The following is a 27,237-nucleotide window of genomic DNA, read 5'->3' as shown; positions in this document are numbered from 1 at the left end:
TGCTTTATTTTCAAGTGACGAAGATGGCATGCTTTATTTTCAAGTGACGAAGATGGCATGCTTTATTTTCAAGTGACGAAGATGGCATGCTTTATTTTCAAGTGACGAAGATGGCATGCTTTATTTTCAAGTGACGAAGATGGCATGCTTTATTTTCAAGTGACGAAGATGGCATGCTTTATTTTCAAGTGACGAAGATGGCATGCTTTATTTTCAAGTGACGAAGATGGCATGCTTTATTTTCAAGTGACGAAGATGGCATGCTTTATTTTCAAGTGACGAAGATGGCATGCTTTATTTTCAAGTGACGAAGATGGCATGCTGTATTTTCAAGTGACGAAGATGGCATGCTGCATTTTCAAGTGACGAAGATGCTATGCTGTATTTTCAAGTGACGAAGATGGCATGCTGTATTTTCAAGTGACGAAGATGGCATGCTGCATTTTCGAAAGCTTTTGAGAAAAAAGTAAAAGTGAGTTAAAATCTGAAACTTTAAAGTTAACCCAGCCTTGAAATTTTTTGTTAAAATAGCTAGCCAAGGTTTATGAAGCGTTCTTAAAACCGTCTCTCAAGTGTCGAGTATTTTATAGAAGGATACGTTATAGGACTTTGACGTTTACTCTAAATATTTCCTTAAACACCTCTTTCAAAAACTTCTTTTTATGGATATTATAGCTATATATACATATAATGTATACTATAGTTTATGGATACTATAGCTAACTTGAAAGTTACAATAGAGCTAAACTCTTGCTAAACCATTATAATTTTCGAGCCCCATATGTTAGTTCAAACATTTACCTAAGTATTTTACAGAAGTCCTAGTTTTAAAATGTCAAAAGTCTAGAACATCATGTTGCAAGTACATAAAGGTTATTTAGAAAATTTAAATTTTTAGTGTGTTCAGTCTGATCTTCGTAAACACCCTGTCATGTATCGTGGCAAGATATAATGTTTTAATCAATTAAAAAAAAACAAATGGATCGAAAATACTAATTTTATATTTCATTTTTTATGTATTTCTCTGTATGAACTACAGATAATATTTCATTTTTTATGTATTTCTCTGTATGAACTGGTGTGTATATCCTATAGATCGTATGATGAGATGTAGATAATAGATTTAAATACCCCGGACACACTTCTCTAGCTCCTCCTACCACCTGGATACTGAGGGGGGGGGGCAGCTGCACGCCGAGGGGAGGGGGAGTCAACGACTATATAATAGAAATTTGGGGAGGGGGTAGTGGGGGTTGCCCTCATCACATCTCTTTGTAACGTACATCCCTGTTTCCGGGTTGGAAATTTAGTTCAATTCAATTTAAATTGCGTTTTGTTTTTGAAGATCTTTAAATATATATATATATTATAATTAATTTATTATTCAAGCTCTACTTATCCAAGTATAGAGCTAAAGAGAATAGAACATATATTAGAGGGGAATTTACTAGAAAAAAGTGTAAAACGGCCATTTTGTTGTACAGTTGCCATACTGCAGATGTACTTCACATATTTATGCTATGTAATCTTTTGGGCCCTGGAAAATCATTATGTAGAAAATCTAAAATTAATATTAAAAGAAACCCAAATTTTGAAATAGGCTGGTTTCATAATTGACCAATGATCATTTCACATTGACTCTATGCCTTTCATTTTACAGACGAAGATTTTCCGTTATAACTATAAATCAAATGATGTTTTTTTATTCACCTAATTCATTATAAAGTTTATTTAACAGCTTTAAAAAATTCGAAATTGAAATGGATACTCCATTAGTCTATTGGTAATTTAGCAAATTATTTTCATTTCCCGGTTTTATATAATTTTTCATTGCCGTGTAAACATAAGACAAGTTTTAGTGATTTGTATACCTATGCATATATTTTCTTAATCAATATCTGAGCTTTGAAAATTTTCAATTGCGGTTTCTCTGTAAAAATAGATTATTTCAATAAAGACAACGAAGGAATTTGACAAAATTTATCTCATTTCAAGATAGGAATACGAAAATATATTTTTCATTGTTACTCCGATTAAGGATTAAAGGGTAATGTTTTGATTTAGCCGTGTGTCTCTTTAAATGGGGATACGCTTGAAATTAAGTCAAGAATCCCTTTAAACGATTTATAAAACTTTTGTTTTAATTTAATCGAGATTTTGATCTCGTTTTTACCGCTTTAATAATAGATTGTACAGGACACATGCTAATCACACTTTTTATTACTCATCCTGTTTAAAAATAATTTTTTTCGCTGAAAACGCTTTTTAAAAACATTTCTGAAAATTTTTAGGATTTTATCTCTCTCTTTGATCAATTCTCCTGATCGTATTCTTGTATATACAGGAAAACGAATTGATTAGGCCATTCTCAAATTTCTTTTTACAGTAGGATTTTATTTCTCCTCTTGTTGTTTTCACATTATTGTTCTTCGATTAATTTTCTAAAGTTTATTGAATTACAAACCTCTAATGATATATATATATATGTGAATCAGTTAAGGTTAGTAATTAAAAAAAACTTAAAAATTAATCGAAGAACAATAATGTGAAAACAACAAGAGGTGAAATAAAATCCTACTGTAAAAAGAAATTTGAGAATGGCCTAATCAATTAGTTTTCCTGTTGATAAACAACAGTTTTTTATCTTGAATGATAAAAGCAAGAGTTTAACTATACTATCCTTTTACTAGATTAAACTTTTGTAGGTAAAATTGGTGTAAACTTTTAATATTTCAAACATTGTCTATTTGATTTAACAGAATTTATAGTTTGAAATATCAAAGGTCTACAACATTCGTTTGCTAAGAGGGTTTGTGGCAAAAACTCAGTTTCTTTGTGGAGCCTTCGGAGGTTTTAATCTGGGACAAACAAAATTTGATCTAGATTTAAATTTAAAAATTGCGAAGAAATATTTGTCATTTTTCAAGTGACGAAGATGGCATGCTGCATTTTCAAGTGACGAAGATGGCATGCTTTATTTTCAAGTGACGAAGATGGCATGCTTTATTTTCAAGTGACGAAGATGGCATGCTGTATTTTCAAGTGACGAAGATGGCATGCTGCATTTTCAAGTGACGAAGATGCTATGCTGTATTTTCAAGTGACGAAGATGGCATGCTGTANATTTTACAAACGATGATTTTCCGTTATAACTATAAATCAAATGATGTTTTTTTATTCACCTAATTCATTATAAAGTTTATTTAACAGCTTTAAAAAATTCGAAATTGAAATGGATAGTTTAGGGAACATACTGTATTAATGTACTCTACTGCATATAATTTGTGAACATTTACATAATTTGTACACTTTGAACTACCTTTCAGGCTGAAAAGGACTGAAAAAATTCATACCGAGAGATTCTCTAAATTCCATTCTAATATATATTCTATTCTCTTTGTATAGAGCACTCTGGTATATATATATTATATATATACTAGCTGAAGTGCCCAGCATTGCCCGTGGAATTTTGAATAAACAACTCTGGCCTTGCTAAAGGGTGTCCCAAAAAACATGGGAATTAAGTGACAAGTTCGAGATCGTCTTCTTCAAATGATTTTTTATAAATGATACCCACTGAGAAAGCTGTAATCCGCAGAATTTTCGTCTGCCATTGAGTCTGTATTTTTTGTTTATGTTTTGATTGCATATCGTTGTCCCTAGTAATACAAGGAAATTTAAAAGCAAGAATATTAAAAATCAAGGTTTTATTGCATAGGGTGCAAATAGGGAAAAATTGGTTTTCTGTTAGTTCTAGAACTGCTCAATTTTCTTAAACTAAATCCATATTAATACAATCTGAACCTCTCTCATGTTTTTAAAAACAAATGTTTAAATGTCTTGTCTCATGAATTTAATAATAAACTACTATTTGTCAGACAAAGATATATATTTAATCAATTATTTGTGAATATATAAACTGTATCAGAAACAAAGAGAAATAAATAATTTACTCGAATCTCGAAAAATAATAAATTAAATTTACAGATGAAAAAAGAATAAGTGTTTAAAACAGCCGAATCTCTCTCCTATGATATTCATGATATTCGATCTTAAAACTTAAAATAAAGTTTTTACTAAATTTGACTATTTGTTATCTTTAGGATAAAGTCATATTTTTGCGTATTTTCTAAAGTCTGACCACCAGGTTTTTATATTTGTTTCTTGCTTTTTGGATTATTTTTCGGAGGAAAGGATCTTGAAACGCAGTTTGGGCATCCTTGCCATAAAAGTGGCAGAAGTTTAGATACATCCTGAACAGGTTTGGGGTTGGATCAACCATCGTTATACTGGCAAACTTCTCATCTCTCCCTTCTTCTTCCTTGATATTCCTGTTCTCATTCCTATCACTCCGTTCTTCCTCATTACCTTTTCTTTCCTGGATATTTCTTTTCCCTTCTTCTTCCCGGAATAAATTCATGTTTCCTGATTCTTGACTAGTGGCCATACTCCTTGGGGTGGATTGGTAGAATCTGTTCTGGTCCCGACCCAACCCTTCTTGTCTTCCCGGAGGGGATAAAAAGGCTCGTTGCTCCCGAGATTTAAAGGCCTGTGGCTCATCCTGCAGACTTGGACGTAAGGCGTAGTTTTCCTGGAACTTCTTCAGAGATCCGTATTGGAGCGGATCTTTCGTGGGGATGCTTGATAACGGAGTTCTCTCCAGCCACCGGGTTCGGTGGTTTAACATAGGTAGGAGCTCTTGTCTCTGGACATCTAAAAAAATATAAATGGAATGAATTTGCTCCAATTTTCACATCCAAGAATTTTGGAACTTGTTACCCTTAAACTAAAGATCTAATAAATCAATTGTTTCCAGTCCATAAGGATTATTATCATGCGTAGTGGAAATATATGGAGGTCCCATTTTACAAGAACTTCCAAAAACAAGAATGACAATTTTTATGTTGAAGGATTCGATACTAATTTGTTATTTCTGACCTTATAACTATGTTGTGTAATGAGTATGGAGCAGTAATAAAAATGTAATTAAAAAAAGTTGGAAACAAATTTAAACTACTCCATTAATTTATGTTTATCTTTGTTTTGTAAATAAATCTTTCTTCTTTTGAAAATGTAAACTTGCTCCTTTACTGGTAAATTAATTCACATTATGATTTAAAGACTTGTTAAAAGTAGAAAAACAAATTGATCCTTCAAATTGTTGGTTGAAAGAGTTTTTTCGTCCTTAACATCTAAGAAGGATGAGACTTTATATCAGTGGTTCAGATAGTTCATCGAAACTTTTAGATACTTATTTTATTGGTAAAACGTGGAAAAAATAAAATTAAACTGAACATAAAGGAAAAAACTTAAATTTTCTGATCCAATTTGAAACCTGATGGTGTGATATTTTAAACTTAGACTATTTGATAAAAGATTCAAATGTAAAAGATCTACGGCATTGAGTTGAAAAAATAAGTACTTCGTTCTTGGCTAAACCATCGACAATGAGCATGATGTTTTGGTTCTTGTTACGTTTTCTCAAAATAGAACAAATATTTGAAATATTCTTTATTTTAATTTACGTAAACTAGAGTTAAGCATCGTTATTTACAGTTTTTTAAACTATCCGGACACTACACAAAAGTTTAAAAATTTAAAAATTTCAAAATAGTTTTTTTCTAAATATTTGTTGAAAATGAAAATTCTTGGCTCTGGCAAAAGATTTAATCTTGAACGATTTTTCAAAGGTTAAAAAACGATTGATTTTGCTTCGTTTTTCATAATTTCATTAAATAAAATAAAGTTTTGATTTTCTTCAGCCATGATATGTTTTTGTGACGCCTCGTAAAATGTTTCAGAAAGGGATTACAACAGATCCTAATAAAACAAACCTTGTGCCTTTGCGACATAGGGCCTCACATGATTAGAACTGGCGAAGAGAGGAAGAAGAGAAAGGATTGGAATCATTATTTTCTCCGGAGAAACTTGACGGAGTGCCGAATATTTTCTAGATTGGTGTTTATATATCTCTCTCCTCCTCCTCTTTACTCTGCTTCCAGGGGCAGATATAACCAGAACTTTCAATAAAAATTCATCTATTTCCAGGGTTATGAACCAAGACCTGTTTAGGTTGAAAATTATGTTCAGCTTTTATAAAACTATTTTTTATATTTTTTTTCCAGGGCATGATCGGGTTGTATATACATATATATATAAAAGTAGTCTCTATTTGTCTATTTGTTCGTTTGTTTGTATGTCAGATCATAATTCATGAACCCCTTCACTGATCTGCTTTCAATTATGATTGTGGGAGCTTGGAACGGAAATGTCCTTAGTTTGGTGGGAAAATTCGAAGTTGATTGGAAGGTCTCTTAAAGGTAAGGTTAGTTTTCACGTAAAGCTGGAATAGTATACGTTGCCTGGAGTTTTCCTTATAAAAATCAGACCCACTCAACTTAGAATTTTTTAAACCGGGCTAAGAACATTTTAGTGGTTCTACTGAGAGTTATCAAAATTTGAGGCAAATTGGTCCTAGGGAACCAGAATAAGGTCATCCAAACAATACAACTTAACAAAGGCAACTATGAGCTTTTATAAAGATACTAAATATTTAGGTATGTCAGTAAATAATACTGCGTTATCTCTGTAATTCTGTATTCGCTCTGTGCCGTGTCTTATCTTTTGTATTAACTGATAAACTATGTGGGATCCTCTTCAAATTTCATAAACTAATTAGTACTTAATTAAAACCTAGAGGCCGAATTTAAAGAATTTGAGCCGCGGCTTAAATTTATCTTATAATTTTGAGTGACTCCGCCATAAAAATCAGCTGACTCGTAGTTTTGCGATCTCTCATTGGTCAAGATCAGCTATTTTGTGATTTCTGATTAGTCAAACTTTTGAAGATAAATACATGAAACAAGTTTTTTTTAAAGTCGATTACAAAACATATGGATTGTGAATATTTTAACAATTAAAAAGTCACAACCTTATATCTTTGCAACCTGTTGGCGTAAACCTTTCATATGTCAAACTTTATTATTATTATTTGATCTAACAGAATTCATAGTTTGAAATATTTACAATGGGTTGCAAAGATATAGGGATTAGAAAATCAGAGTTTCTGACAAAGACTCAATTCGTTTTCTATACATTCAGGATATAAATCTTTAAGCGACTGTTTCTCTAGAAATAAGTGGAGACAATGAAAGGAAAAATTGCCGTTTACCTTCTCTCCTTTCTCTCAGGTATCCACTGTATCTATATTTATAAAGTAGTAATCTCTGTTTGGTTGGATGTTCGATCATAACTCTTGAACCCTTCACCGATTTGATTGGGACACTCAGGAAACCAACGAGAATTTTCTTGGTTTTGAGATTCTAAATTGAGTGGGTCTACTCTAAAAAGGGAAAAATATCTGAAACCATGATTTTCGACTGAGTGCGGGTAAACGGGGGGAGTAATTATGAATAGCCTGGGCAGCGCCGGGTTCCTAAACTAGTTCATCATCATCAACTGTCTAACTCTAAGTATAAGTAAACCTTTATTTTAAAAGTGTCACTATTACAATTCACAGCAGTATGTTTAAAACATTTCATCATAGAAAATATTATGAAAACTTGTCTTCTTTCATAGGAACAAGAACAATTTTATTACAGTTTTCTAAAATTAGATTAAATAGAAAACGTCAGCCATTTTTAAAAAGATCATCGTCTTGAATTTTTAATGACAATCTTTCGATTAAAGAGACTGCATCGCAGTAAGTTCAAGTAAACTTTCATAAAAAAAATTAAAAAACAGCATTCCTGAATCACAACAATTTAAATATTTTTCTTATCAATAAAGTGTGAGATATCGTTGTTAAATTCTGAAAATTTCCTCAAATGTTTCTAAGCTGAAATGCGCAAGTCAAATGGAAACCACAAGCAAATTAATGTTCAAAGATGATGGATAGTTCATGCATTCTTGATAAGCAAAAGTATTTAAGAGTACTGTTGTAAATCGGACATGTCTCTTCATGAATGGAGAGACACTTGAAATTCTAACAATAGACAACGTACGTTAAACATCTTGATTGTGAAGGTATTGGTGGATTTCTGTTCGGCTATGATACCGGAGTAATCTCTGGAGCTATGAGAGTAATCGTAGAGGAGAAGGATGGAATATTGGCAGGTTTATCAGATACAGATAGAGATCTTTGGCATGAGGTAATATACACATACAGAAAATGGGAACCTGGCTTTGATCGGTATTTTTAAGTTTATCTGGCCTCACACTAATCTCCTATCTTCCCTGACTCACCCGTCCTCATCAATCCTTACCTTCCTGTATGTAGTCATAAAATAGCATAAATTTGACAAATTTAATATTTAGGGAGAAGTAGTTGAAGTACGTGGGGATGGTTAGACTACTTTTTAGTTGGGCCGAAAGTGTATTATTAAAGTGCTTTAACTCGTTGAACTACCTATTCCTATAAATAATATCCGATCTTGGTATTTTAAAATTATGAAAAATATTTGATTTTTCAAAAGCTGTGTTATATGTTATACATGTTACATGTTAGATGTTATATGTTATACATATTACATGTTAGATGTTATACATGTTACATGTTAGAAGTTTTTATGAATGTAGTACAAATTACAAATACGAAAAATCACAGGAACAAAACATTGTCTTGACAGAGCTGAAAACTCTTGTTCGAGTTCTAAATATCCACAGTGATTTTCTGCTCTCTTTTGAATATCAGTGCTGGGTTCCGACCAATGAGAGCAGCTCTAATGGATTGCGTGCTAAATTTCTTCTGATTGGTTGTTTGGTTTCTGCAATTGACACTCTGATTGGTTGAATTTTAGACAATTTCCTGTTATTGATGTATAGGATTAAATTAATCTGCAGATAAATAAAGAGAGGAGATCTCGATATTCACAATGCAAGACTTTCCAGCTCTGAGCTGAAAACTTTAGAATGGTGGATATCGAGATCAATGCTTGATCACCTCTTTTTCTTAATCTCCAGATTAAATAATGCAAGCTCTATTCTTGTCATTAATCTCCAGATTAATTAACCGATCGGGAATCGGGATTAAGGATATCAAATTCCAAATCAAATCCCCTCTCGGTATTTTAAAAATTCGGGCATTTTAAACATTAATATTGAACATTTGACATAAATGAAAAATATTTGGTCTTACAAAAACAATGGTATTTTTGTATAATTTCATGAATGTAGTTCATATTTACAAAGACGAGAAAAAAATCACAGGAAACCATATTGTCTTGGCTAAGAACAGTTTCTCACTTCTAGTTGATAGTTGCGAGCACAGTAGGGTCAGCTGCTCTGTTTGCCCTGCTGGCAGGTATTCTCACACAAACACTCGGCAGGAAGCTTACTATTCTCGCCGCTAGTGTTGTATTTGTCGCTGGAAGCGTTATTATGGGAATAGCTTCATCTAAAGAACTACTGCTAGGTAAACATTCATAAGTTCTTATTTTCTTTTCCCTTTATCTTTACAACCTGTAATTTATTTGACCTTTCATATAGATTCTGTTTTATTAAATATTCTGACTTCAGGTTGCAATTATATATGGATTTTAAAAAAAAATCTGAATTTTCGGAGATTGTTACCATTCAGCGATACTATGCAGTTCCTTTGCAAAAAAAATTTAAGTTGGACAAATTCTTGCAAAATCTTTTTATTAAAAATTCTGATTTCTGTAGAATGTTTTTTAAAATTGTAATTATTGATTAAATATTTCTGGATTAATCCTATAAAGGCTGGGGGGTCTGAATCTACGTATAGCATTGGGGGGGGGCGTTCGGCGCCCGCCCCCTAGAAAAAGGCCTTAGGGAATAGGTATATGGTTGAAATGCATGTTCATAGCCCAATTTTTCATGGCCAGAAAAAAAAGTTAGACCGATAACTTTAATTGTTTGGGTGCTAGGGAGGGTGGAAAAATGCCTAAAAAACGGTGAAAAAAAATTTAATAATATTTTTTGTTTTAAAAAAATACGACACATGTTTCTACATGCATTTTTCAAGGGCTTTCAAAAATATAGTTTTTAGATCTATAGCTTTAGTCGCAAAAAAGTTAGATAACGTTTATTGCTAAAATAAATGTATCTGTATACAGATAGAGTTTACAATCACAAAATTGATGATTATATTAACAGTACAAGTATAAAGCAATTAGGTGGAAAATAGCTCTTGGCTGTTTAGATTAGTTTTGTTTAGTTATGGGCTATTTTAGATTTTTTTTCACAAACTAGACTTTTTTCCGCCCTGTACTCTACTTAATAAATTAAAAAAAATATTTTTTAACGAAAAATCCTTTAAAATAATATTCATTAGAAGTCACAAAATTTCATGGAGATAGTGTCAAAAATGAGAGTGCTAGGACAAATAAACTATGGGGGGGGGGCGCCAAACGCCCCCAAGCCTGTTTAGGGTTAAGAACCAGATGGTTATCAAAGACTTTTTTCAAAGGGTCTGAACTTCAAACTTTTGAATAGCTAGGAGGAATTAATACGTTTAGCCGATTTATCATTTATCTTATAGATGAAACTTTCGAAGCTTTGAAGAGATAGTAAAAAAGACATCTCCATTAAATCTAATTTTAATTAGGTCTCAATATTGAAAAGTATATTTATCTTCTAAATATATACTTTGCTTGTCTGTCTGTATCTAAAAAACACCAAAACGGCTAAACCGATCGGGCCCAGTGAACGGTTGAAATTAAAGAATTTTGCCAAGAAAAAATTGGCGACATCTACTATTTTTGAACCTGCACTAATCAAAAAAAAAAATCCGTGAAAGTTTTTGTCTACAGAGTACGATGAAAAAACTTAAGAAGAAACAGTTAAAAGCTAAAAATTACAATTTTTACTAACAAAGAGGCGCGATACATATTTGCTATAAGTACTCAGAAGGAAATTGACTAAATAAATCAGAAAGTTAAGATTTAATTATCCATAGGATAAATATAAGAAATTAATACTGTTCTTTTATAAGTCCGATGGTGAAAATAACAATACTGTATAAAGTGATAACCAGAAAACTGTGGAATAGGAAGTCGAAATTAAAGGATCAGCATCTAAATATTCTAGTTGGAAGGATTGTAGTTGGATCTGGTATAGGATCAGTATCTAAATATTCTAGTTGGAAGGATTGTAGTTGGATCTGGTATAGGATTGGCCTCCATGTCTGTTCCTGTTTATATATCTGAAGCTGCTCCTCCTGATTTAAGAGGTACAGCATCATCCATAGTTCAGTTTTCATATTTTATTTCAATACAAACATAAACTTATAAAAATAATATAAATACAGTTTTAATTGTGTTAAGCAGTATTAACGGTTTCCTAAAATACACCTGCTGTTTATACCAGTTTTAATGGAATGTAGAAAAATTAGATATTTTGGAAGTCTTAAAAGTATCCTGCAATACATTGGTTGTTCTTAGGTGTTTTAAAAGTATCATGCAATACATTGGTTGTTCTTAGGAGTTTTAACAGTATCCTACAATACCTTTGTTGTTCTTAGGAGTTTTAACAGTATCCTACAATACCTTTGTTGTTTTTAGGAGTTTAACAGTATCCTACAATACCTTGGTTGTTTTCAGGAGTTTTAACAGTCTCCTACAATACATTGGTTGTTTTTGGACAGTTCGTTGCAACCTTGGTTTGCGGAGCTTTCGTGAACGTAGATCAAGGTTGGAGATATATGCTAGGTAGGATTTGTTTTACTGGAAATATTGCAAAATTTTATTTTGCACATCAAATTTTTGCGCAAAAGTATTATTTACATCAAATGTAAATCTGTTATGTTATTTATGTTATGTAAAAATTAGAAAATTGAAAATTAAAGAATTTTTGCTAAATTCATTTACTTTTGTACTATTTAAGAAAAAAAGTCGATTTTTTTGTTCATTTAAAAAAAGTCAAATTATCTCAGGTTTAGCAGCTGTACCCGCAGGTCTACAGTTTATAGGTAAACAAATTATCAAATTTATTCATTTTTTTATTCATCTTTAAACTTTTTTATTGAAAAAAGCGAAGTTAATCCCGCATATGACTACGTTAAAGATAAAAAGGACAGATTTAATCAGCGATTTACATTTAACCATAGGGCCAGAGCGATCTACATTTAACCATAGGGCCAGAGCGATCTACATTTAATCATGAGTGACAGAGCAATCTGCATTTAACCATAGGGCCAGAGCAATCTACATTTAACCATAGGGCCAGAGCGATCTACATTTAATCATAGAACCAGAGCGATCTACATTTAACCATAGGGCCAGAGCGATCTACATTTAACCATAGGGCCAGAGCAATCTACATTTAACCATAGGGCCAGAGCGATCTACATTGAATATTGTGTAGTAACTGTAATGACCGGGCCGACTTAAAAGTGTCACACGGCATTGGCTTTTGATTTTACCTCGCTTACCCTGTTAAATAAACATTTTATATCCCTGGCTATGAAGATTGAAGATTGAAGAGCTTGTCTCTGAGATCTATATGTTTTGAAGTATAGTATTTGGCAACGTCATCTTATTTTAGTTGACAGTGTATGGAATGTTTAAGAGTTAAATATAAAACATTTAACAGTTATATTTAAAATTTAGGATTCACTCAAAGCAGAATTTTCCTAGATTCATTTTTTACCTGTTTTTGAACGATTATTAATTCAATGAATTCTTAGTGTAGACTTTTAGGTTTAAGAAAACAAACTAAAATGGAACAGACTCAAGTGCAATGTTGTTTTTTAATTGAAAGAACGTTAAAATAGTTTTTATTAGTTCAATGATACTGAAAGTACATAGACGAAATTGTAATTTTAACTTTTCGTCTAACTAAGGATAAATAAGAAATCCTTTTTTATTCAGAAAAAAGTGGATTATTTTAAGTTAGGGGTTCTCGTTGAAATTGACCTGCAGAGGCAGAGGCTAGGAAGGAAAATGCCAGAATTCAACACTTTTTAAGATATGGAAAAACGAAGATATTCTGTTCATTGTGAATCGGACATGTCACTCTATAAATGAAGGATCACTTGAAATTACGTTTACAATTCCTATAAGAAAGTATAATTTACAACTCCAAGTATTTGTGTAAATAGTAAACCTTGAGTTCGTGAACCTAATCTTAAGCTATACAATATTAATTTTTGATTCATGTTCATATTAAGTCAGATCTTGTATTGATCAGTTGTTTTTAACCTAGGTTTTATTTTCATGCCAGAGTCTCCCCGTTGGTTGTTAAGCAAAGGAAAGGCAGGATTAAACATGATATTTCAAGAAACCGTATAAACTATAATTGAGGCAGAAAACTTGATATATCCTTGAAATTGTCATATTCCTAAGTCTAATTATAATCTCATCCTCTGTATATGCTTAATCTATGTTTAGTATTTTTTAATATATATGAAAACAATCAGCGTGATATGTTAATAAACTTATTTCTAAAGAAAATCTTTTCAATTGAAACTATAGATTTTTAGACGGATTTTATTAAAAGCCATGTAATAAACCAACACAATAAATAAAAAGGTGGAATCCAAACTCGATAAATAATAAATACATTTATTTCCTAGAATTTATTTATTTTTGTCCAGAACTCACGTGCAACCCAAATTATTTTAAGTCTTTGCTACAAACTAAAATTTTCAAATCTTTATATATTTGCAAGATGATGAAATACACCTTTGATATTTCTAACTTAGATTATTTGATCTGAGATAAATCATAGTTTGAAATATATAAAGTCTTCGACATTGTGTTGCAAAGATTTAGGATTTAGAAAATCAGAGTTTGTGGCAAAGACTCAATTCCTACATTTTTTTCTTTAATTTATTTATTTTTGTTCCGATTCCGAATTAACTCACGTGCAAACAAAATTATTTTATATTTAGGAAAATAATAGTTTTCAGAATCTTCGAATATAAATGCGTACATTTTTTATATGAAATGAACATCAAAGTGATTGCTGCAAAATGATTTTAAACAATAATTGAGTACAAAACATTACAGTCTTAAAAAAAAGGTTTTCCATTCAAAAACAAGACGGGTTTAACAATATCCTTCTTCGGGTACAAGGTTGAGCAGGCAAGGACGGTTCTCCGAGGAATCAGAACCGAAGATGTTGAAACTGAGATGAAAGATATCCAGGATACAGTAAACTCTAACTCAGGCGAATATGGAATTAAAACATTTAAGAACATAGATCGGAACTTTTAATTTAAGAACATAGGTCGGAACTTTTAACTTAAGAACATAGATCGGAACTTTTAATTAAAGAACATAGATCGGAACTTTTAACTTAAGAACATAGGTCGGAACTTTTAATTTAAGAACATAGATCGGAACTTTTAATTTAAGAACATAGGTCGGAACTTTTAATTTAAGAACATAGATCGGAACTTTTAATTTAAGAACATAGGTCGGAACTTTTAATTTAAGAACATAGATCGGAACTTTTAATTTAAGAACATAGGTCGGAACTTTTAATTTAAGAACATAGATCGGAACTTTTAATTTAAGAACATAGGTCGGAACTTTTAATTTAAGAACATAGATCGGAACTTTTAATTTAAGAACATAGGTCGGAACTTTTAATTTAAGAACATAGATCGGAACTTTTAATTTAAGAACATAGGTCGGAACTTTTAATTTAAGAACATAGATCGGAACTTTTAATTTAAGAACATAGGTCGGAACTTTTAATTTAAGAACATAGATCGGAACTTTTAATTTAAGAACATAGGTCGGAACTTTTAATTTAAGAACATAGATCGGAACTTTTAATTTAAGAACATAGGTCGGAACTTTTAATTTAAGAACATAGATCGGAACTTTTAATTTAAGAACATAGGTCGGAACTTTTAATTTAAGAACATAGATCGGAACTTTTAATTTAAGAACATAGGTCGGAACTTTTAATTTAAGAACATAGATCGGAACTTTTAATTTAAGAACATAGGTCGGAACTTTTAATTTAAGAACATAGGCCGGAACTTTTAATTAAAGAACATAGGTCGGAACTTTTAATTAAAATGCTTGATCCCTTCATTTCAGTAATCCCAGTAATAAAAGATGGAGATCAATACTTGATCCAGAGATTCCCCAAACAAAAAGTTATGATTTCAGATTATACTTTATTTTCAACAAATTTTTTAATTTTTAGATAACTCCTAATAAAGAACTCGTACTGCAGAAGTGTCCCTAAGATGATCTTTGACTTGATTCTTTTTTCGCCTTAAATATCATAATAAGCTTAATTAAGATCATTTCAGACCACTTTGAGCAGAAGAAATTTTGAATTTTTTGAAGATTTTCATATTTGATATTTGAAAGGCACATCTGGAACTTTTAACATGATAAAACGGTAAGAGAAACATAGTTACCAGAAAACGGAATATAAGAGAAACAAAGTTACAAGAACATGGTAAGAGAGAAACAAAGTTACAAGAACATGGTAAGAGAGAAACAAAGTTACAAGAAAACGGTAAGAGAGAAACAAAGTTACAAGGAAACGGAATATAAGAGAAACATAGTTAAAAGAAAAATAAAAGAACAATATTAGGTATAAAAATAGAAAGGCATTCAATGCCCTTTACAGTGGTAGGCGGTTATATCAATACAGTGAAGAAAACTTTTTATTTAAGTTTTGATTATTAACCAGCTTTTTTCTAATTACAAGTATACAAGTAATCAAAGAGACGCTTTTTTAATTGACAACTTCTCTTGGCTTCTATGTTATGTGTATCCATGCAGTTTAACAGCTTCATATAAATAAAACTTGAAATCGAAAGTCGTTTCATTATAATGGTAAAATCGCCTACCACTATTAAATAATTATTTTAAATTTAAGATTTTATCTGTGAGCTTTTTTTGTATAATCAACAATAACGCTATAATATTTGGTTTAGATGAATTTTCAAAAATATAAATACATAAATGAATATTAATACTCGCGGTGTATCTAAGATGTATGACCCATCAGCCTACCAGGAGGGCTCTCATTATTGGCTGCAGTTTACAGGTTCAAGATATATTATTTATATATTATGTATGTATATTGTATATTTATTAATAATAATAACAATAGTAATAGTACTAACCCTTATAAATTTAGTACTGGTTCAAACAAAATTTTAAATTGATTAATAGAAAAAGATTAAATAAAACAAAAACATAATAAAAATATCAAAAACAATCAAACCAGAAAGAATACGAGCTGGGATTAGTGATTCCCAGAATACAGGGCGAATACTAAATAAATTTGAAAATTAAATATTTCCAAGAAATTGTGTTTTTTTTTGAGGTTTGCAAACTGTTTGGAAGTAAAACTTTTAAAAGAAATTTTCTTAAGAATAACTTTATACTTCATATATTCTTTAAATTCGAAAATAATATATTTTGATAATGTGGATTTTTGTCCTGAAGATAAAAAAATTGACAAAATGTAATATACTAGCCTTAGAGGGCGCTTCGCGCCCATCTTCTAAATAAATTGTGAACATGTTCTCTTTGTGTACATCGTAAAACAAAACAAAAATAATTCGCGGATTTTCACAAAAAATTTCGTGGATTTTCAAAATTTTCAAAAATTTAATGAAGATCGAATTTTGATGGAGACAAATATTTGAAATTTTGATCATTCATAAACCTTCCCTGGGGTCCCTAGATGTCCCACAAATAATTTGGGCCCGATCGGTTCAGCCGTTTTGACGTTTATTGGATACAAACAAACAGACAGACAAGCCAAATTTATATATAGATATACAATCCTAAACAATAAACCTAATCTAAATCTAAATATAATTAACGAAAACAGGACTACAGGGATATTTTGTTCTTATAATTCATGATTATCATAATAATATTTGACGGTCTTTTCGTAGATGTCAAAAATATTACAATTTGTCCTAAAAAGACGAGATTATTAAGAATTATCTGTAAGAATCATATATTTGATTTATTTTTTCTAATTTTGGTTATGCCTTTTATAGACCATTTAAAGTTTTTTGTGTATCTTGTTTATATTTGCAACCTAATATTAGCTCTGACAGCCAAAATTTTAAATATTTTAAGAAAAAACATATTAGATAGAAAATGTTTTTTTTTACATTTTTACACCATATGTTAGATATGTACGGTACATGGTCGGACTGTGAAGAGGCCAGGCCACGTCGATCATGTAAATCGGCGGGTCAGTACTAAAACGTAGTTGTTCTATAGGTGTTCCAGCAGTTGTCTGGGATTAACACCCTGATGTACTACTCCGCAACTGTAGTTCAGATGGCAGGGATTGGATCAGCTGAGTCGTCCATATGGATCTCTGCAGGTAATATATCCTACAGAGAGAAGTTGTCAAACCAGGGGAATCCAGGAGAACAGATTCAGAGGCGCCCCCCCCCCCCAGGATCAATAAATTCTATGATTTTCCATCCCTACAAAAATCCGTCCATGAAAAGATTGTCGTTTTTACAAGACGCGGTATTTAATTTTTAATTTTGCAATCCTGCATTATCTTGAAAACACAAAAATCTAAAGCATTGACATGTTTAGAAAAGGACCTCCCAACGGTGGCAACCAAAGCCATGAAGTTTTTTATGTGTTCAAATTATTTAGGAATATCCTTCCTTTACTTCCTTGCATGCTTCATTGGTATCTTTCTCGTGGAAAAGCTAGGTCGGAGAAACCTTCTTCTCTTTTCTCTAGGTCAATTCCTTTTATGTACATATTGTACAGTGTATACTTTACATTGTACAAGAATAAACTAGGTCGGTGAAACCTTCTTCGCCTATCCCTAGATCAGTTCTCGCACATTGTACATATTGTACAGTGTATACTTTACATTGTACAAGAATACACAAGGTCGGAGAAACCTTCCTATCCTTTCTCTAGGTCAGTTCCCTTATATGTACATATTGTACAGTGTATACTTTACATTGTTTAAGAATAAACAAGGTCGGAGAAACCTTCTTCTCCTATCCTAGATCAGTTCCTTTTATGTACATATTGTACAGGTATACACTTTACATTGTACAAGAGTCAGTTCTCGCACATTGTACATTGTACATAGGACATGTACAATGTACATTTCATGTACAATTTTAAATTGTACAACAGACAAATTTTTGTAAAATTCAATAAACCTGATATTTGAGTAAAGTAACAAGTGTTAACTGCACGTTTGAGAAATATATATGCCATCTTCTCTCAGTTAAAGGTTTAAAGGGACTTCAAGTGTAATTTCAAGTGACCCTCCGTGCAATGATGACAATGCCTTATTTACAATTGTATCCTTAAAACCTTTATCTATCTATAATAATATGGAAAATATAGTCGTTTTTTCTAGGTTTAAATGTGCCTAATTTTGATCATTCCTCTATGTTCTTCTGGAGTAGAAATGCGCAAGCCAGTTTTGTAGAGAACTCAAAATTGAAAACAACCAGTTTTCTGAATTGTAAATATTGATATTAGTTTATGCTTTTATCAGTCCTTTTAAGGGTACTGTTGCAAATCATCTTGGCACGGAGAGGTACACTTGAAATTGGGCTTACACTCCCTTTAAAAGTTGGAAAAGTTGATGGCATCTTTAAATTTAATAGTATTTTACATAAAGAAATTCATGCATTTATTTTCTTTTACAAAAAAGCAAATTAAGTTAAACTTAAGCAATTTAAAGTTTTCTTTTCTTATTTCATGATTTTCAAAGTATTTAGATTTAATGGTTTTCCAAAAAAAAATATTTTCCTGAAGGAGGAGTAATCATCTCTCTTATTCTGATTGGTGTTGGGTTTCAGCTGGCAGATTTGAATTCTCCTGTATCCAATCCCAACCCTGATATTGGCTGTGGGGTATATACGTCCTGCTCTAAGTGTTTAGAGAATAAATGTGGATTCTGCCAGTCAGGTATAGAATCCTTGGAGTCAAGAGTTATTGAGAATATTTTATTTAGTTTATCTATGTATGTATATGCTTTATGTAAATTGTCCATATTCAGGGTGTTTCTTTAATCTAGTCAGTTTTGAAACTTCTTCATTTTTTGTGATATTCCCTTTTTGAAAATAGATCTGGAAAGCTTATCATGGGAGGTTCTGGAATTTTTTAAAAATCCGCGAAAAAAAATCAATAAATAAATTAATTATTGACCACTTAGTACTGATTTCAGTTTTCATATTTTCTTACTTTAAACCTTCAGAAAAAATGTTCTCTAAGGAACAGAATAATATGGTTAGTTCAAAAATATTCAGCCGAAATGGGAATCTCATCTTTAGTTCGCAAGTTGTTACCAAATATATCTGTGTGTATCTCCAACATATTTAGACATGTCTATGTGTATCTCCAACATATTTAGACATGTCTATGTGTATCTCCAACATGTTTAGACAGGTCTATATGTATCTTCAACATATTTAGACATGTCTATGTGTATCTTCAACATGTTTAGACATGTCTAAATGTATCTCCAACATATTTAAACATGTCTATATGTATCTTCAACATATTTAGACATGTCTAAATGTATCTCCAACATATTTAAGCATGTCTATATGTATCTTCAACATATTTAGACATGTCTAAATGTATCTCCAACATGTTTAGATATGTCTATCTGTATCTATAACGTAAGCAGCTGTGCTGGTGACTGGTTTCCAGATTATTGTCCTTCTAAACCAGTTTATTCCTGGACAATCATTGTAGGTAAACGTACTTTTGTTTCTACTTCACAAATTTATAGTCTTTGATGTTATTAAGAGAATATTGTTCTTTCAAAAACATTTGAGTAATAATATTTTTCCTGCTAAGTCATGTGTTAAGCATTGATTTCTGAGTACAGATAATACGGTTTTATCTTGTTTTAATCCTTTAGGAATTAAGTTTTGCCACAAAATTCCTACATATCTTAGCAACCTGATGTCGTTGAACTTTGATAATCCAAACTAATAATTCTGTTAGAAATAGTAGTAGTATTGTGAATTATCAAGTTGCAAAAATAAAGGTATGCGAAAATGAAAACAAGCCCACGATTTTCAGCGTATGTAGCTAGTAATAATAATTTAAATAGGCTTAATAACGTACCTGGATTAACAATATATTATTATTTACCAATGTAGGATTCACAACGTACTTAGAATTATTAACATATATGTAGGATTCACAACGTACTTAGAATTATTAACATAAATGTAGGATTAACAACGTACTTAGGATTATTAACATATATGTAGGATTAACAACGTACTTAGAATTATTAACATAAATGTAGGATTAACAACGTACAATTAGGATTATTAACATATGTAGCATTAACAATATAGTTGTGATTAATGGCGAGCTTAAGATTAATAAAGTCATAGGATTAACAGAATACCTATAATTAACAATGTTTCTAGGATTGACAAGTTATCTGGTTGCATTTGCTGCCGGTATGGCTCCAATACCTTGGACAGTCAATTCAGAAATTTACCCGCTCTGGGCCAGATCTTTTGCTAACTCAGGAATCTGTTGTATATTGTGAAAGATAATAATTAACCAGATATTTACAATCAAAATGATTTAAAATAAGTTCAGTTTATTTATTTTCATCATTTAGCCAAGAATGTTATGCAAGAACCTGTTTCGCTACTTAGCGATTTCCCTAAAGACCTAATATATGTACCGTGTGGTATTTCTCAGGATTGGATCGTAAGACTCCCTTCTCTCAACGCTCTTCATAATAAAAAGGAAGATAGTAAGGTTCCGAACGTTTATTTCTCTGAGCCTTCAATCTAAACAAGTTTAATAAACCCACAGAAAAAGCTTTGAGTGAAAATCATACACATATAACAAATAATCCACTCAGGCATTAAAAAACTGTGGCTAGGAACCAATAAACGAATACACAATCATCAATCATACTAGAATCAACCAATAAACATAGATATATATAAAATAATTACCACGGTGATCCCAGAATTCTGAACACGGAAAATACTTGCAAAACGAATAAACATATACTGAATATAAATATAACTACTACTCCGCTAGAAATCTTGCGTCTGCGCAGTCGGACTGTAAACAGTTCCTAAACTAGTTCTTTCACAATACATTCCGTACAGATCTTCAGGGAGAACTCAGAAATACCCAGGGGTGACAAGCAGACTTTCTACACGCAGCATGGCTCGCGTAACAGAACCAGTTGTGAGGACATTTTTTTTTATATTCGTAATCTCTTAAAACCTTAAAAATGCTTTTCATTTTTTTCTGCAGGTTTTTAACCTATTTTGGGATTTCTCTGATTAAAATCTAATCTAATATTGCAATTGGTTATCAGTATCTACAGGAACAAACTGGATTTTTAACCTCATCATCTCAATTTCTTTTCTAAGGTATATAACAAAATATTATTAAATTCGTCAACAAATTAAAAAAAGTATCTTGTTACCAAAATAAGTTCAACTAGCTGTTAAGACTAGAAATCATGGTTACAGCTTTATTTAGAGTTAATATATCATATTTTTAAACGCTTTTGTCACTAAAATATTTCTATAAAAGTCCTAAACTAAAACACTAAAAAAAATAATGTGTATAGTTTAACACGACTGTTAACTCGCTACGGTGCATTCTACCTGTACTGTGGGCTGGCGAGCTTGGCCTGGCTCCTGTTCTACCTCGTGCTTCCAGAAACTTCGGGAAAATCTCTTGAAGAAATGGAATCATTGTTCTCCGGGAATTTAATTGTGCGAAGAAAGAAAAAATAAATTATTAAATGTAATTTTCTATCTTTTGTTAAAAGTTATTTGTAAGTAGGTGGTTTTTTTTATTCGTCAGAGCCTGCTTAGAGAGCAATACAAGACACAGGTATACAGAGTGTTCCAGTAAACATGGAAATTGACGGACAAAGGAATTGAGTCTTTGTCACAAACTCTGAGTTTCCAATCCATATCTGTGCAACTATAAATTGTCGTAGAGCTTAGATAATTCAAACTATGAATTATACTGATAGATCAAATATTATGAATTTGAAATATCAAAGGTTTACACCATCAAGTTGTAAATAAATAGGGATTAGAAAATTTGAGTTTGTGACAAAGACTCAATTCCTTTGAGATTGTTTTTTGAGCTTGGCATTCTATATTCTAAATATACTTTTTTTAAAGATAGTAAATCAATTGAATTGTAAAAAAGTTCACATTGCAAGAAACAATTAATCCATAAATATAAGAAAAGACGAAATAATTTGATATAGTCGTATCTAAAGTCTGGATTGGTGTAAACTATGGGTAAGTGTTTATTGAATAATACAGGACTGACCTCAGGGGCGTACGAGAGCATATGCATAGGGGGGCACTTTTTTGTGCCCCCCCTTGGCAACATTGTGCCCCCCTTTTTTAACTATGTTAACTATTCGAACAATTTTAGTTAAGAAATGTGTACTGCATGAGTAGAAGTTAAGAAATGTGTACTGCATGTTGTGTACAGTATAAAAGTTCAAACTATACATTTCTAAGGTACAACTGTGCAATGGAAAGTTAGTGAAAATTTCGAAGTTAGCTGATGGGGAAGTTTAGTTTTTCGGTAAAATCTAATTAAAACTGTTTTTTTAAGGAACTTCTGATGACTCAGAATTGACAAGATTCTTTTCAAATATTGTTGAAATTTAATTGAAATCGGTGAATAATATTTACAATAAACCCTTTTTTAATTCCTATAGTACTAAACAATTTGCAAGATTAAGCCCTACTCTTTTTTCAATAAAGTTGCGATAGCAAATTAAAATTTTAATGACTATAAAACAAGATAAGTGGATTAAAAGACCAATTCAAAATGCAATTGTTTAAAAGCACAATACAATTTTTGATCTCCTCTTTCAAATATATCTATGAAAATTCAAAAAATAGTCATTAATTTTGTCATCATTTTGAATTACTAACATTGAAAATTTAAATGATGATTAAATTTGTTATTAGATGCTGTTTCCAGTTCTTGTAGTTCTACCCTCTATATGCTGTGTTGCCTATTCACTCTACCTAGATGAACAGTTTTTACCTCAAGTTATACCAGGAGAACATGGAAATAATGAAATGTTAGAATATAACACACGGGATATTCCCAAAGTCCGTAGTTTCAACGAACTTTTTCCAGTAGAAGATGGAAACCTAGATCTTCCCAACACAAAAGTGTTTGATTCACAAGCTGAATCTAGAGATTCTGAAAAAAATAATCTTGCATCAGCAGTCCTGGTTTTACCTGGAGATAATGATCCTGCGGCAGAAACTCCTCAAGTACCCGGAGAAAATGATCCTTTGGTAGAAACTCCTGGTATACCTGGGATTAATGGAGTCATTGTGGGAAATGATCTTACAGTGAATACTCATGAAGTACCTTTAGAAAATGATTTCACGGTAGAAACTCCTAAATTACCAGTGACAAATGGCCACAAAGGGGCCTCTACACTAGGAGTAAATTACCATGCATTAGGAGAACCTGGAGAACATGCAACTGATCAACTCAACCCTGAAACAGATAAGGATTCACAGATCTCAAATCCTAGTGATGAAATAGAACATGTTTATGAAGAAGATCCTTATGAGAACATTAATTGGCAACATATCTACGGAACAGGGCGTCTAGCCTACACTGCTACAGACCCGGATAAATATTTTTCAAATGAAATTTACGAGACGAGAGATTCTAGTTGTCGTATAATAGAGGATACTGTTTATGTAGACGAATGTGTTCCCTTTACAGAAAAAACCTGTCATACACAGCAGAAAGAACAATGCAGTGAAATCCAGGAGAATAACTGTACTGCTGAAATTGATACTATTAAGGAGGAGGTTTGCTTCAATGTGACTGATCTGGTTTGTCAGCTGATAGGACGGGTTGAGTACAAGATACAGGACAAATCTACCCGTTTTGAATGTACCAACAGTTCCCGTACTGTTTGTAATTCTGTTTCTCTACTAGAGGTTATATAACTCTTTACTTATCGTTTCGAATTACTATCAGATCATGATTACAAGTTAAACGATTACATTCAAGTATTTTGTTGAATATTTCATTATTTAAGATGGGGAACAAGGATACGTATCAATGTGTAGATCTAGAGAAACAGTACTGTTGGGTAGAGGAGCAGGTAAGTTTTAGAGTTTCTTTTAAAGTATTGTGCAATCAAGGATTGTGTAAGAAAGGTTTGTTTCATCACTAAATGTGTAATCAAGGCTGTGTAATCATTCATTGTGTAATCAAGTATTGTTTTCTCAAAGATTGTGTTTACAAGAATTGTGTATTTAAGGACTGTCTAATCAATGATTCTGTATAGATTGTGCATTTAATGATTGTGTGATCCAGGATTGTGTTATCAAAATGGTATAATCTAGATTGTGTAATCAAGGACTGTGTAATCAAGGATTGTGTAATCAATGATTGTGTTATCATGGATTGTGTAATCAAAAATAGTGTAATCAAAGATTGTATAAGAAAGGTTTGGTTCATCACTAAATCAAGGACTGTGTAATCATTTATTGTGTAATCAAGTATTGTTTTCTCAAAGATTGTTTTTACAAGAATTGCGTATTTAAGGATTATGTAATCAATGATTTTGTGATATAAATTGTGCAGTTAAGGACTGTGTAATCAAGGACTGTGTAATCAAGGACTGTGTAATCAAGGATTGTGTAATCAATGATTGTGTTGTCAAGGATTGTGTAATCAAGGATTGTGTTATCAAGGATTATGTTATCCAGGATTGTGTAATCAAGGACTGTGTAAAAAATGATTGTGTTGTCAAGGATTGTTAATCAAGTATTGTATTCTCAAGGATCGTGATGTAAAGGATTGTGCTGTCAAGGAGATTGTGTTGTCAAGGATTGTGTTGTCAAGGATTGTGTAATCAAGGATTGTGTAATCAAGGATTGTGTAATCAAGGATTGTGTAATCAAGGATTTAGAAATCATGAATTTGGAATGTCTGCAGAAAAGTTTGTCCAAATTTCAAACCATATTTATATATAAATCTCTCAAAGCATTTCCATGAAATCTTGTTAATTTTAATCTTTTTACCAGGTAAAAGATGAGAAAATTTGTATTTACTCAGTGGAACATGATTGTGATGTTTACAAACACGAAGATAAGGAACCAGTTTGTGAGAAGACACCGACCACAAGATGCTACAGTACTCCAAGAAAGGTTTGTATCATTTTTTTGTAACGTGCCCCCCTCCCCCCTTTCTTGATCCATTACCCTTCATATACTTCATTCCTCAATAAATAATTGAAAACATCTATTATTATAACTTTTTTCTAGGTTAGGCAGGAAAAATGTGAACCAGTCAGTAGCAGAGTTTGCCAAAAACTAACTGAGCGTATTCCCAACCCTACACAGATACAGTCCTGCAGAGAGGTTCCAGTTCAACTATGCTCTCTAGGTACTTCATTGAATATTATCAGGTTCCAGTTCAACTATGCTCTCTAGGTACTTCATTGAATATTATCAGGTTCCAGTTCAACTATGCTCTTTAGGTACTTCATTGAATATTATCAGGTTCCAGTTCAACTATGCTCTCTAGGTACTTCATTGAATATTATCAGGTTCCAGTTCAACTATGCTCTCTAGGTACTTCATTGACTATTATCAGGTTGAATTCTAGATTTGACAATGCAACCAATATTTAATTAAGGAATTAACCCCATTAAACTTTTTTTCAGTTCCTTCATCTTATCCCGAGAGAGATGACAGTTTAGAAAAAGAGGAATCTGGTGACTCCTTAGTCAAACCAGAGAAGGTTAAAAGAGCCCCCGCCGATATTGAGATGGAAGGAAATCCTTCTGGATACCTAGAGAAGGTGAGCACATCTTCTGTCTATCAAGAGAAAGTTGACAGTACTCCTTCCTACACGGAGAAAGATGGCAGTTCTCCTTCCTACCTTGAGAAGGGTGCCCGTTCTCCTGTTGACCCGGAGAAGGTCGGGAGTTTTTCTACGAGCCCTGAGACGGTTGGCAGTTCACCTGCTCTATCGGAGAGTTTAAACAGTTCTCTTGGTATTCCGGAGAAGGTTGGCAGTTCTCCTTTTATACCGGAGAATTCTTCCGTCAACCCGTATAAGGTGGCAAGCCCTCCTACTGATTCTGAAATGATATCTCCTGAATCAAGCCCAGAGAGGATTGCAGCATATATTTATTCAGAGGACTGTAAACCTGTTCTAAAAAAGGTGGGATAATTTTTTTTTTTTGACTTAATTTAATTTACGATTTTAAACGTTTAATCAATATGGTTGAAAAAATCATGTAAATAAACATTACTACGAACAAAAAGATCTGAAACCTAAGATATTTTAATTTTTAAGGACAAAAAGCATTTATTATGATCATCACAGAAATATTGATTTCGTCTACAATTTGACATAGTTTAGCTTACCTACAGGGTTACCCACAAGGAATGAGACTTTAATGACAACTTTAAATGCTTTAAAGGGAGTGACCGGCTATGTAAGGAAGTTGAACTGAGTATGCAGTGTTGTGGAAAACTTCTTTTGGATTCATTTGAGACACCCCCAAAGTAGGAGTTTTGAACGTCGAATTTACGCTCAAACTCAGGATTTACAGATCTTAAAAAAGTTCAATATGTCTCAAATGAATCCGAAAGAAGCTTTCAACAGCACTGCATACTCAGTTCAACTACCTTACATAGCCGGTCCCTCCCCTTAAATATTAATATACAAAGTTGAAGTTTGTCTTCTGCCTGTCGATTAGTCTTTTAAATGTTACTTAATGAGTAGATATACAATGCAATAACTCACAAGACTGAATAGGCTAAGTACAGTCGTCTCTAAAAGTCTTATCCTGTGTGGGTAACCCAGTACAGGTTTTCACATTCTTGCATCACATATTTTTCTAGAAATGATTTTTTTATTCGGCAAATATGTTGAGATTTTTTTGTTGATATCACCCCCCCCCCCATACCTCTCTCCAACCTTATTCTGTCTTATCCATTAAGGTTTGTGAGAATATTGGGAAGGTTGTGCTCCGACCAGTGTGTAGAGGGTTGAGGAGGAGCTCCTGTATCTACTACCCCCAGGAGACTTGTAAGGAGGAGGAGAAGAAGTACTGCTATAAGACTGGTAGAACCTTAACACGCACAGTTTGTAAACCAAAAACCAGAGATAGAGTTTATCAATCCATAACTTATCTTTAAATTTACAGTCTTCTGCTGTACTTTCTGTTTCTATTGATTTAACCTATGACTTATACATAATATATATTTCATGAAAACTAATTAAAAAAAATAAAGATCTTTTAAATTTCAAA

The 27,237-nt window shown here is 32.1% G+C and overlaps 3 protein-coding genes across 5 annotated transcripts; 2 read left to right on the top strand and 1 right to left on the bottom strand.

Annotated features, from left to right (window-relative positions):
- The first annotated feature begins 232 nt into the window (after positions 1-232).
- Positions 233-22,603, top strand: LOC111718421 (proton myo-inositol cotransporter). 2 transcript variants are annotated; one of them, XM_023494002.1, is made up of 19 exons: positions 233-472; positions 7,133-7,190; positions 8,026-8,150; positions 9,250-9,412; positions 11,102-11,191; positions 11,562-11,669; positions 11,894-11,929; positions 13,165-13,214; positions 14,037-14,130; positions 15,294-15,324; positions 15,927-15,981; positions 17,181-17,286; positions 17,574-17,663; positions 18,708-18,860; positions 19,554-19,652; positions 20,345-20,449; positions 21,265-21,319; positions 21,523-21,701; positions 22,539-22,603. In XM_023494002.1, the coding sequence occupies exons 2-18, from the start codon at positions 7,148-7,150 to the stop codon at positions 21,689-21,691; spliced, it is 1,572 nt and encodes a 523-aa protein (XP_023349770.1). In that variant the 5' UTR covers positions 233-472; positions 7,133-7,147; the 3' UTR covers positions 21,692-21,701; positions 22,539-22,603. The 2 variants fall into 2 exon arrangements, with proteins under 2 accessions (XP_023349770.1, XP_023349769.1); XM_023494001.1 differs by lacking the exon at positions 22,539-22,603 and having other exon boundaries at positions 21,523-21,705.
- On the bottom strand, positions 3,961-6,901 carry LOC111718422 (uncharacterized). The gene is made up of 2 exons (XM_023494003.1): positions 5,835-6,901; positions 3,961-4,713 (listed from the first exon to the last, which is right to left on the bottom strand). The coding sequence occupies exons 1-2, from the start codon at positions 5,908-5,910 to the stop codon at positions 4,130-4,132; spliced, it is 660 nt and encodes a 219-aa protein (XP_023349771.1). The 5' UTR covers positions 5,911-6,901; the 3' UTR covers positions 3,961-4,129.
- LOC111718420 (uncharacterized) lies at positions 22,382-27,237 on the top strand. Of its 2 annotated transcripts, none has more exons than XM_023493999.1 (7): positions 22,382-22,508; positions 22,901-23,902; positions 24,004-24,069; positions 24,998-25,120; positions 25,238-25,358; positions 25,639-26,141; positions 26,927-27,237. In XM_023493999.1, exons 1-7 carry the CDS (start codon positions 22,488-22,490, stop codon positions 27,122-27,124), a joined length of 2,034 nt encoding a protein of 677 aa, XP_023349767.1. In that variant the 5' UTR covers positions 22,382-22,487; the 3' UTR covers positions 27,125-27,237. The 2 variants fall into 2 exon arrangements, with proteins under 2 accessions (XP_023349767.1, XP_023349768.1); XM_023494000.1 differs by lacking the exon at positions 22,382-22,508 and adding an exon at positions 22,514-22,603.

Source organism: Eurytemora carolleeae, unplaced genomic scaffold, assembly GCF_000591075.1.
Source record: "Eurytemora carolleeae unplaced genomic scaffold, Eaff_2.0 scaffold176, whole genome shotgun sequence".
Lineage (NCBI taxonomy): Eukaryota > Metazoa > Arthropoda > Copepoda > Calanoida > Temoridae > Eurytemora > Eurytemora carolleeae.
The sequence above is the reverse complement of the archived record's forward strand: the minus strand, read 5'-3'. Positions and strand labels throughout refer to the sequence as shown.

Excerpts from the sequence above, each read along its gene's own strand:
- LOC111718421 (XM_023494002.1), top strand. The coding sequence starts at position 7,148 with ATGAAAGGAAAAATTGCCGTTTACCTTCTCTCCTTTCTCTCAG. Across the intron at positions 8,151-9,249 it reads ATAGAGATCTTTGGCATGAG|TTGATAGTTGCGAGCACAGT; the intron begins GTAATATACACA and ends TCTCACTTCTAG. Across the intron at positions 20,450-21,264 it reads CAGATCTTTTGCTAACTCAG|TATCTACAGGAACAAACTGG; the intron begins GAATCTGTTGTA and ends ATTGGTTATCAG.
- LOC111718420 (XM_023493999.1), top strand. The coding sequence starts at position 22,488 with ATGGGGAAGTTTAGTTTTTCG. Across the intron at positions 25,359-25,638 it reads AGTTCAACTATGCTCTCTAG|TTCCTTCATCTTATCCCGAG; the intron begins GTACTTCATTGA and ends ACTTTTTTTCAG. Across the intron at positions 26,142-26,926 it reads GTAAACCTGTTCTAAAAAAG|GTTTGTGAGAATATTGGGAA; the intron begins GTGGGATAATTT and ends TTATCCATTAAG.
- LOC111718422 (XM_023494003.1), bottom strand. The coding sequence starts at position 5,910 with ATGATTCCAATCCTTTCTCTTCTTCCTCTCTTCGCCAGTTCTAATCAT. Across the intron at positions 4,714-5,834 it reads CTATGTCGCAAAGGCACAAG|ATGTCCAGAGACAAGAGCTC; the intron begins GTTTGTTTTATT and ends ATATTTTTTTAG.